Raw genomic sequence first — 12,500 nt, forward strand, 5'->3', positions numbered from 1 at the left:
GAGAGGTGACGTGATTGACGTTTGAGAGGGTTTGACGGGGGGTCAGATGCTGAGAGGATGTATCTCCCCACTGTCTATAGTGTCTGGAACTTCAGGGTCAACGTCTGGGGTGGCCATTTTGGGGGCTGAGATGAGGCGAAATTACTTCACTCGGAGGGTTGGTGAATCTTTGCAATTCTCTACCCCCAGAGGGCTGTGGATGCTCAGTTGCTGAGTAAGTTCAAGACTGAGATTGATTGGTTTCTGGGGCACTGAGGGAATTAAGGGACTGGGCAGGAAAGTGGAGTTGAGGTAACAGATTAGCCATGAACGTATGGAATGGTCAAGCAGGCTCGAGAGGGGCTGAATGGCCTAATCCTGCTCCTCTTTCTTACGTTTTGATATCATAACAGGACATTTTGCAAGTACTCAACAGACCAGGCAGCATCTGTGGGCAGAGAAACAGTTCATGTTTCAGCTTTTGATGAAACGTCACAGACCTGAAACCTTTAACTGTGTTTCTCTCTCTACAGATGCTGCCAGACCTGCTAAGCATTTCCAGCATTTCCTGTTTTTCTTTCAGATTTCTGGCATCTGCAGTATTTTGCTTTTGCCTTATGTCTTCATATTCTTTCTCTGTCTGTTTCTCTTGTGCTGTGTGTCTCTATCTCTTGCTGTCTCGTCTCTGTCTGTCTCCTTCTCTCGCAATTGCTCTCTCTACGTCTCTCTCGCTCTCCCTGTCCCCCTGCACACACTGTCTCTCTGTTCCTTAGTGTCTCTGTCTCTCCTCTCTTTCTCTCTTTGTTTGCCTCTCTGTCTGTTGTCTGACTCTCTCTGTTTGTCCGTCTATCTCTCTCTCTGTCTCTTTCTCCCTTTCTGTCTTTCTATCTCTCTCTCTCATGCACTCTCTCTCTCTCTCTGTTCCTTAGTCAGTATCTCTCTCCTCTCTTTGCCTCTGTCTGCCTCTCTCTGTCTGTTGTCTGCCTCTCTGTGTCTGCCCATCTTCCATTCTCTCTCACTCTCTCTCCATCAAACTCGCTCTCAGTGCACTGTCCGAGAGTGGGAATGGGGAAAACATGGATTCTGCCTCTCATTCCCAAGTTAGCCTCACGGGCCATGAGGTGGGGAGGGGAGGACTGAATTGCTTCGAACAAGTGATCACTTGATGCTTCACTGGACACAGAGACTGTCACTGGGCAGACAACGCACAGGCCCCTCAGTTAATTAATGACCCGCTGATGTGTTTGTGTCTTGTTTCAAATTAATTCAGTCTGTCAGGCACTGTCTGCAGATTATAAATCCCAGACAGAGACCCCTGTCCCATTGATGTGTCTGAGTGTGTGTAAGAGAGAAGGGTGGGGGCAAAATCCCAGACACAAACCCCTGTCCCATCAGTGTGTGTGTACCTGTCTGTGTATGTATATCTGTGCAAGTGCGTATATCTGTGCATGTGTGTATGTGTGTATATATCTGTGTGAGTGTCAGTGTTTGTGTGCATATCTGCATATGTGATTATCTGTGTGTGTGTATATATCTGTGTGGGTGTGTATATATCTGTGTGGGTGTGTATATATCTGTGTGAGTATGTGCATATCTGTGTCAGTGTGTGTGTGCATATCTGCGTATGTGATTATCTGTGTGTGTGTATATATCTGTGTGGGTGTGTATATATCTGTGTGGGTGTGTATATATCTGTGTGGGTGTGTATATATCTGTGTGTGTGTATATATCTGTGTGTGTGTGTACATATCTGTGTGTGTGCACATATCTGTGTGTGTGTATATATATCTGTGTGTGTGTGTATATATCTGTGTGTGTGTGTATATATCTGTGTGTGTGTATATCTGTGTGTGTGTGTATATCTGTGTGTGTATATCTGTGTGTGTGTATATGTGTGTGTGTATATATCTGTGTGTGTGTGTATATATCTGTGTGTGTGTATATGTGTGTGTGTATATATCTGTGTGTGTATATATCTGTGTGTGTGTGTGTATATATCTGTGTGTGTGTATATATCTGTGTGTGTGTATATATCTGTGTGTGTGTATATATCTGTGTGTGTATATATATCTGTGTGTGTGTGTATATCTGTGTGTGTATATCTGTGTGTGTATATATCTGTGTGTGTGTATATATCTGTGTGTGTGTATATATCTGTGTATGTGTATACATCTGTGCGTGTGTGTATACATCTGTGCGCGTGTGTATATATCTGTGTGCATCTGTCTGTATATCTGTGCACGTGTGTGTCTGTATATCTGTGCACGTGTGTGTCTGTGTATCTGTGCACGTGTGTATGTGCATGCATCTGTGCACGTGTGTGTGTGCATGCATCTGTGCACGTGTGTGTGCATGCATCTGTGCACGTGTGTGTGTGCATGCACCTGTGCACGTGTGTGCATGCATGCACCTGCGCGCGTGTGTGTTCGTGCATGCACCTGCGCACGTGTGTGTGCGTGCATGCACCTGCGCACGTGTGTGTGCGTGCATGCACCTGCGCACGTGTGTGTGCGTGCATGCACCTGTATATATGTGTGTATTTATATTTGTGTGTGTATATGTGTATATATATTTGTGTGTGTGTATATGCGTATATATATTTGTGTATATGTGTATATATATTTGTGTGTATGTGTATATATATTTGTGTGTATATGTGTATATATATATTTGTGTGTATATGTGTATGTATATTTGTGTGTATATGTGTATATATATTTGTGTGTATATGTGTATATATATATTTGTGTGTATATGTGTATATATATCTGTGTATATATGTATATATATCTGTTTGTGTGTTTATATACTTTTGTGTGTATACGTGTATGTATACCTGTGTGTTTGTATATGTGTATATATATGTGTGTGTGTATATGTGTATGTATATCTGTGTGTGTGTATATGTGTATATATATATCTGTGTGTGTGTGTGTATGTCTATATATAGATCTGTGTGTGTATGTGTGTAAATATATATCTGTATGTGTGTATATATATCTGTGTGTGTGTATATGTGTATATATATCTGTGTGTGTGTATGTCTGTATATAGATCTGTGTGTGTATGTGTGTATATATATCTGTGTATATATCTCTGTGTGTGTTTATGTGTATATGTGTGTGTATATGTGTATATATATCTGTGTGTGTATATATGTGTATATATCTGTGCGTATGTATATATAGCTCCGTTGTTTGTGTATATGTGTGTATATATCTGTGTGTATATATGTGTATATGTATCTGTGTGTGTGTATATGTGTATATGTATCTGTGTGTGTGTATATGTGTATATATATCTGTGTGTGTGTGTATGTGTATCTATAATCTCTCTGTGTGTATATGTGTATATATGTGTGTGTGTATATGTGTATATGTATCTGTGTGTGTATATGTATCTGTGTGTGTGTATATGTGTATTTATATCTGTGTATGTATATGTGTATATATATCTGTGTGTATGTGTATATATCTCCATGTGTGTGTATATGTGCGTATATATCTGTGTGTATATGTGTATATGTATCTGTGTGTGTATATGTGTATATATGTCTGTGTGTGTATGTGTATATATATCTGTGTGTGTATGTGTATATATATCTGTGTGTACATTTGTGCATATATATATGTATGTTTGTGTATATATATGTGTGTGTGTATGTGTGTGTATATATATATATATATCTGTGTGTATATGCGTATATATATCTGTGTGTGTGTATATATCTCCGTGTGTGTATATATCTGTGTGCATATGTGTATATGTATCTGTGTGTGTATATGTATATATATCTGTGTGTGTGTATGTCTGTATATAGATCTGTGTGTGTATGTGTGTATATATATCTGTATGTGTGTATATATCGCTGTGTGTGTTTATGTGTATATGTGTGTGTATATGTGTATATATATCTGTGTGTGTATATATGTGTATATATCTGTGTGTGTGTATATATAGCTCCGTGTGTGTGTATGTGTGTATATATCTTTGTGTGTATATGTGTATATGTATCTGTGTGTGTATATGTGTATATGTATCTGTGTGTGTATATGTGTATATATATCTGTGTGTGTGTATATGTGTATATATATCTCTCTGTGTGTATATGTGTGTATATATGTGTGTGTATATGTGTATATGTATCTGTGTGTGTGTATATGTATCTGTGTGTGTGTATATGTGTATTTATATCTGTGTGTGTATATGTGTATATATATCTGTGTGTATGTGTATATATCTCCATGTGTGTGTATATGTGTGTATATATCTGTGTGTATATGTGTATATGTATCTGTGTGTGTGTATATGTGTATATATATCTGTGTGTATGTGTATATATATCTGTGTGTGTACATTTGTGCATATATATATGTATGTGTGTGTATATATATGTGTGTGTGTATGTGTGTATATATATATATCTGTGTGTATATGCGTATATATATCTGTGTGTGTGTATATATCTCCGTGTGTGTGTATATGTGTGTATATATCTGTGTGTATATGTGTATATGTATCTGTGTGTGTATATGTGTATATGTATCTGTGTGTGTATGTCTATATATATCTGTGTGTGTACAGTTGTGCATATATATATGTGTGTATGCGTATATATATCTGTGTGTATATATATCTGTGTGTGTGTATATGTGTATATATATGTGTGTATATGTGTATATATATCTGTGTGTGTATATGTGTATATACATCTGTGTGTATGTATATGTGTATATATATCTGTGTGTGTGTATATGTGTATATACATCTGTGTGTGTATATGTGTATATATATCTTTGTGTGTATATGTGTATATATATCTGGGTGTGTATATGTGTATATATACCTGTGTATGTATATGTGTATATATACCTGTGTGTGTATATGTGTATATATACCTGTGTGTGTATATGTGTATATATACCTGTGTGTGTATATGTGTATATATACCTGTGTGTGTATATGTGTATATATACCTGTGTGTGTATATGTGTATATATACCTGTGTGTGTATATGTGTATATATATCTTTGTGTGTATATGTGTATATATATCTGGGTGTGTATATGTGTATATATACCTGTGTATGTATATGTGTATATATATCTTTGTGTGTATATGTGTATATATATCTGGGTGTGTATATGTGTATATATACCTGTGTGTGTATATGTGTATATATACCTGTGTGTGTATATGTGTATATATACCTGTGTGTGTATATGTGTATATATACCTGTGTGTGTATATGTGTATATATACCTGTGTGTGTGTGTATATGTGTATACATACCTGTGTGTGTGTATATGTGTATATATACCTGTGTGTGTGTGTATATGTGAGTATATACCTGTGTGTGTATATGTGTATATATACCTATGTGTGTATATGTGTATATATACCTGTGTGTGTGTATATGTGTATATATACCTGTGTGTGTATATGTGTATACATACCTGTGTGTGTGTGTATATGTGTATATATACCTGTGTGTGTGTATATGTGTATACATACCTGTGTGTGTGTATATGTGTATATATACCTGTGTGTGTGTATATATGTGAGTATATACCTGTGTGTGTGTATATGTGTATATATACCTGTGTGTGTATATGTGTATATATACCCGTGTGTGTGTATATGTGTATATATACCTGTGTGTGTGTGTATGTGTATATATACCTGTGTGTGTGTATATGTGTATATTTATCCGTGTGTGTGTGTGTGTATATGTGTATATTTATCTGTGTGTGTGTATATGTGTAGATTTATCTGTGTGTGTGTGTATATGTGTAGATTTATCTGTGTGTGTGTGTATATGTGTATATATATCTGTGTGTTTGTATATGTGTATGTATATCTGTGTGTATATATATCTGTGTATGTATATCTGTGTGTATATATATCTGTGTATGTATATCTGTGTGTATATATATCTGTGTATGTATATCTGTGTGTATATATATCTGTGTATGTATATCTGTGTATATATATCTGTGTGTGTGTATGTGTGTATATATATATATGTGTGTATATATATCTGTGTGTGTTTTGTGTGTATATATATATCTGTGTGTGTGTATATATATCTGTGTGTGTGTATATATGTGTATATATGTCTGAGTGAATGTCTGCGTATTGATGTTTGTGTGTGTGTGTATGTCTGTGTATATTATGTGTGTGTATATCTATTTTTGTATGTATGTATATCTGTGTGAGTGCGTGTGTGTGCATGTGCTTATGTTTCTGTGTGTGTGTGTGTGGCAAGAGTTGGGGGAAGATCATGGACACACATGTGCCATGTGTGCCTCTACACGTGTGCATGTGTATCTTTAGTGTTTGTGTTAACTGTGAAGCAGTCTGCCCTGAGGGAAGTGTCTGTCCCTCTGCTCTAACCACTGTTCCTGTGGATGTTCCCCCCAGGATTGGCGATCAGAGTGGGATTCGGAACGCTCCTGGAAGCCACACGGAAGACGTTCAGTGCGGAAAACAGGTCAGAGGGTGAGTGTGGCACTGTCAGGTACATCCCTCTGTGATGAATGTTTTGTTATGGGCGCACACTCTGGCAGCTCACCACCACCTTCTCAAGAGCAGCTGGGGATGGGAGGCGATGGCGTAGTGGTATTGTTGCTGGACCAGTATCCCCAGAGACCCAGGGTAATGGTCTGGGGACCTGGGTTCGAATGCCACCCACGGGGCAGATGGTGGAATTTGAATTCAATAAAAATCTGGAATTAAAAGTCTAATGATGACCATGAAACGAATGTCGATTGTTGTAAAAACCCAGCTGGTTCATTAATACCCCTTTAGGGAAGGAAATCTGCCATCCTTACCTGGTCAGGCCTACATGTGACTCCAGACCCAAAGCGATGTGGTTGACTCTTAAATGCCCCTCTGAAATGGCCGAGCGAGACACTCAGTTGTATCAAACTGTTAGAAAGCCTCAGAAAAGGAATGGAACTCGACAGACCACCCAGCATTGACCTAGGCACTGGGAACGACGATGGCAAACTCAGCCCTGCCGACACTGCAAAGCCAAAATCTAGGGGTTTGTGCCAAAACTGGGAGAGCTGTCACACAGACTAGTCAAGCAACAGCCTGACATAGTCATATTCACGGAAACATACCTTACAGATAATGCCCCAGACACCACCTTCACCAACCCTGGGTATGTCTTGTCCCACCGGCAGGACAGACCCAGGAGAGGTGGAGGCACAGTGGTATACAGTCGGGAGGGAGTTGCCCTGGGAGTCCTCAACATCGACTCCGGACCCCATGAAGCTGCTAGACTAGGTCTGCGGCAGGTGGTGAGGGAACCAACAAGAGGGAAAAACATACTTGACCTCATCCTCACCAACCTGCCTGCTGCAGATGCATCTGTCCATGACAGTATCGGTAGGAGTGACCACTGCACAGACATTGTGGAGACAAAGTCCCACCTTCACATTGAGGATACCCTCCATCGTGTTGTGTGGCACAACCACCGTGCTAAATGGGATAGATTTCAAACAGATCTAGTAACTCAAGACTGGGCATCCATGAGACGCTGTGGGCCATCAGCAGCAGCAGAATTGTACTCAAACACAATCTGTAACCTCATGGCCCGGCATATCCCCCACTCTACCATTACCATCAAGCCAGGGGATCAACCCTGGTTCAATGAAGAGTGCAGGAGGGCATGCCAGGAGCAGCACCAGACATACCTAAAAATGACCTGGTGAAGCTATAACACAGTACTACTTGTGTGCCAAACAGCATAAGCAGCAAGTGATAGACAGAGCTAAGCGATCCCACAACCAATGGATCAGATCTAAGCTCTGCAGTCCTGCCACATCCAGTTGTGAATGGTGGTGGACAATTAAACAACTCACTGGAGGAGGAGGCTCCACAAATATCCCCATCCTCAAGGATGGAGGAGCCCAGCACATCAGTGCAAAAGATAAGGCTGATGCATTTGTTACAATCTTCAACCAGAAGTGCTGAGTGGATGATCCATCTCTGCATCCTCCGGAGGTCCCCAGCATCACAGATGTCAGTCCTCAGCCAATTCAATTCACTCCACGTGATACCAAGAAACGGCTGAAGATACTGGATACTGCAAAGGCTATGGGCCCTGACAATATTCCGGCAACAGTACTGAAGACTTGTGCTCCAGAACTTGCCACGCCCCTAGCCAAGCTGTTCCGCTGCTGAAGTCCTCACCCGGGCCTTTACTTCTGGGCTTGGGCTATTCCGCCCCTGACTCTCCCACGTTCTAACTTCCATAAACTCGGAGGTCGTCTGGAGCTCTGCAGTCCGCGTCTTAAACCCCGTTCCCCGATCGCCCCACGTGCTCGCTGACCCTCACTGGCTCTCGGTCCAAGCAACGGCCGCCGTTTTCGAATTCTCACTCTTGTTTTCAAATCTCTCCATGGCCTCTTGCCTTCCCCCCCTCCCCTCCCCGATCTCTGCTAACTCCTCCAGCCCCCTGCGACCCTCCGGGATCTCCGCGCTCCGCCAATTCCGGCCTCATGAGCATTACCCCCCCTCCCACCCCGATTTTAATCGCTCCGCCATTGGCGGCCGTGCCTTCAGCTGCCTGGGGACCCTGAGCTCTGGGATTCCCTCCCCAACCCTCTCCGCCTCTCTCTCCTCCTTAAAACCGACCTCCTTGACCGAGCTATTGGCTGACCGTCCCTAAATATCTCCTGATGTGGCTCGGGGTCAGATACCGCTCCTGTGAAGCGCCTCGGGGTGTTTTATTATGTTGAAGGTGCTATATAAATGCAAGTTGCTGTCACTGCTTATTAAGAGCTATCTAACTCCTTCCAAAAGACTCTTAAACCGTGACTGTGTCAACCCAGGCTCTGTGTCACTCTAACCCATCGCTCTGTTAATCTAGGGGTTATGCTGTTGGATTCCAGCACTATCCTGTCCGAGGCGAATGCTGAAAGGATTGTAAACACGCTCTGTAAAGTGAGAGGGGCCGCTCTGAAACTGGGACAAACGCTGAGCATTCAAGGTAGGGCCTCGACAGCCTTCAAGGAGGATCTTTCGCATCACACAAAAAAGTGTCAGGCAATGACCATCTCCAACGAGAGAGAATCTAACCATCGCCCCTTGACGTTCAATGGCATTACCATCACTGAATCCCCCACTATCAACCATCCTGGGGGTTACCATTGACCAGAAACTGAACTGGACCAGCCATATAAATACTGTGGCTACAAGAGCAGGTCAGAGGCTGGGAATCCTGCGGTGAGTAACTCACCCCCTGACTCCCCAAAGCCTGTCCACCGTCTACAAGGCACAGGTCAGGAGTGTGATGGAATACTCCCCACTTGCCTGGATGAGTGCAGCTCCCACAACACTCAAGAAGCTCAACATCATCCAGGACAAAGCAGCCCCGCTTGATTGGCACCCCATCCACAAACATTCACTCCCTCCACCACCGACGCACAGTAGCAGCAGTGTGTGTACCATCTACAAGATGCACTGCAGCAACTCACCAAGGCTCCTTCGACAGCACCTTCCAAACCCACGACCGCTACCACCTAGAAGGACAAGGACAGCAGACACATGGGAACACCACCCCCTGGAAGTGAACGCGTGTGTGAGTGGGTGCACGCGCGTGTGTGTGTGGGTGCACGCGTGTGTGAGTCGGTGCACACGTGTGTGAGTGGGTGCACGCGTGTGTGAGTGGGTGCACGCGTGTGTGAGTGGGTGCACGCCTGTGTGAGTGGGTGCGCGCGTGTGTGAGTGGGTGCGCGCGTGTGTGAGTGGGTGCGCGCGTGTGTGAGTGGGTGCGCGCATGTGTGAGTGGGTGCGCGCGTGTGTGAGTGGGTGCACGCGTGTGTGAGTGGGTGCGCGCGTGTGTGAGTGGGTGCACGCGTGTGTGAGTGGGTGCGCGCGTGTGTGAGTGGGTGCGCGCGTGTGTGAGTGGGTGCGCGCGTGTGTGAGTGGGTGCACGCACGAGAGTGTGCGCATGTTTGAGTGAGTGCATGTGTGTGTGTGTGTGCACGCATGTGTGAGTGGGTTGACACGTGTGTAAATAATCCCATGGCTGCTGTTGGAAGGAGAGCAGGAGGTGGTAAATCTCCCCGGTGTCCTGAGGCCAATATTTATCCCTCGACCAACATCACTGAAAGATCATTAGGTCATGATCTCATTGCTGTTTGTGGGAGCTTGCTGTGCAAGAATTGGCTGCTCTGTCTCCTACATGGCAATACTGACTCTACTCCAAAAGTATTTCATTGGCATCAAAGCACTTTGAGATGTCACAGAGTCACAGAATGGTGACAGGGCAGAAGGAGGCTATTCAGCCCATCATGTCCGCACCAGCTCCCTGAATGCGCAATTCACCCCGTGCCAATCCCCACCACCACCTTCCTGACCTTGTGAGAGGTGCTACGTAAATGCAAGTTCGTATGCACTGGGTTTCTTTAAAATATAATTTAGTCTGTTTTTATGACATGTGGCCTTTGGATTAATCAGGTTCTCTCCCCTCTCCCTTCCTTGTCTCTCCCTCCTGCTGTCCCTGTCTGTCTGTCTCTCTCCCTCCCACTTTCTCTCTCTCTCCCTGTCCCTCTCTCTCTCTCTCGGTCTCTCTCCTCCTGTTGCTCCTTCTCTATCTCTCCGTATCTCCTCTCTCTTTCGCCCTCTCTGTTTCTTTCTCTCTCTCTCTCGTACAGATGAAGCGTTCATTAATCCCGCCCTACAGAAGATCTTTGAGCGAGTCAGGCAAGGGGCAGACTTCATGCCCACCAGGCAGATGCTGGTAAGAGTGAAGGGCAGCATTGGTTATAAAGCAGGGATACACCCAGGGAAGCTTCCGGTCGGGAAGCCTCAGAGGCGGGGGGAGGAATCCTCACCTTATCTGTCCCCCACCAGAAACTGAGGGCCACAGGTCCTTTCCGACTACAGAAAGGACCAGATACAGCACAAACCTGGTTTGGCATGGCACAGACTTCCTGCCTGTAAGTGTCTGGGATGGAACACGTATCGACACGGCCAGACATTAATCCCTTTCCATGTAGTTATCTCAGCCAGAGATGTCACAGGCTGGCAGCTACAAGGTTTACCACACTGAGGTACAGTCATGAGGACTTTACTCTGTATCTAACCCCGTGCTGTACCTGTCCTGGGAGTGTTTGATGGGGACAGTGTAGAGGGAGCTTTACTCTGTATCTAACCCCATGCTGTATCTGTCCTGGGAGTGTTTGATGGGGACAATGTAGAGGGAGCTTTACTCTGTATCTAACCCTGTGCTGTACCTGTCCTGGGAGAGTTTGATGGGGACGGTGTAGAGGGAGCTTTACTCTGTATCTAACCCCGTGCTGTACCTGTCCTGGGAGTGTTTGATGGGGACAGTGTAGAGGGAGCTTTACTCTGTATCTAACCCCGTGCTGTACCTGCCCTGGGAGTGTTTGATGGGGACAGTGTAGAGGGAGCTTTACTCTGTATCTAACCCCGTGCTGTACCTGTCCTGGGAGTGTTTGATGGGGACAGTGTAGAGGGAGCTTTACTCTGTATCTAACCCCGTGCTGTACCTGTCCTGGGAGTGTTTGATGGGGACAGTGTGGAGGGAGGTGACGGTCAGTAATTTATTCGCTTTATTCTGGTGATAGAAAACTCTGAACAGCGAGCTGGGCTTGGACTGGCGGGAGAGGCTGGAGCACTTTGAGGAACGCCCCTTTGCAGCAGCGTCGATTGGCCAGGTTCACCTGGCGAGGCTGAAGGATGGTCGGGAGGTGGCTATGAAGATCCAGGTGAGGGGGCGCTGGGGGATTGAGCAGGTCAGTTACTGAAAACCACCAGGAGCCGAACACACCCCAGCTGCCTCTCGCTGTCAGCTCAGACACCCCTCCCACAGCGCTGTGCGTTAATGCCAGCCCTTGTCCCTACAGTCGGGTAATCGGATGGGGCAGACGTGGAGTTATTCAGGGGGAGGGACATGACAGTCCCTGAACACAAGTAGAGTCAGAAATAATGGGACGGAAATTCCTGGGGTAGTGACTTCATGTGGCACCTGATACTTGCAGGTGTGACACCAGGCATGACTCCAGGTGCAACTCCTGTTGTGATTCCAGTTGTGACTCCAGGTGTGACTCTGATTTGGACAGGCATTGTGTCTCCATTTGTGACCCCAGGTGTTGAACTCCAAGCAGCTGTTGGCACCAAAATTTTGGGCCCAGGTGTGACTCCAGGTGTTGATTCCAGGTGTGGCATCTGGTGTAACCCCAGGCTTTGACCCCAGATGTGGCACTGGATGTTGACACCAGGTGTGAATCCAGCTGTAGCACCAGCTCTGTCTCCAGTTGTGGAACCAGATATTGGCTCCAGGTGTTGACACCAATGTTAGCACCAGGTGTTAGCACCAGGTGTTAGCACCAGGTGTTGGCACCAGGTGTTTGTTCCAGGTGTTGGTGCCAGGTGTGACTCCAGCTGTTGGTTCCAGCTGTTGGTGCCAGGTGTTGGTGCCATGTGTTGGCGCCAGGTATGATTCCAGGTATTGATGCCATGTGCGACACCAGGTGTTGGCT

At 44.7% G+C, this 12,500-nt stretch overlaps 1 protein-coding gene across 1 annotated transcript in view; it reads left to right on the forward strand.

Moving 5' to 3' along the window:
• LOC144675822 (atypical kinase COQ8A, mitochondrial-like) overlaps positions 1-12,500 on the forward strand; it is a 28,648-nt gene that overhangs the window by 1,928 nt on the left and 14,220 nt on the right. The window contains exons 3-6 of the mRNA XM_078536393.1: positions 6,403-6,480; positions 8,861-8,980; positions 10,650-10,735; positions 11,586-11,726. Of these exons, the coding sequence (XP_078392519.1) occupies positions 6,403-6,480; positions 8,861-8,980; positions 10,650-10,735; positions 11,586-11,726 (425 nt within the window). The remainder of the gene's footprint in view (positions 1-6,402; positions 6,481-8,860; positions 8,981-10,649; positions 10,736-11,585; positions 11,727-12,500) is intronic.

The sequence above is a fragment of the Cetorhinus maximus genome, unplaced genomic scaffold (assembly GCF_964194155.1).
Source record: "Cetorhinus maximus unplaced genomic scaffold, sCetMax3.hap1.1 HAP1_SCAFFOLD_1177, whole genome shotgun sequence".
Taxonomy (NCBI): Eukaryota; Metazoa; Chordata; class Chondrichthyes; order Lamniformes; family Cetorhinidae; genus Cetorhinus; species Cetorhinus maximus.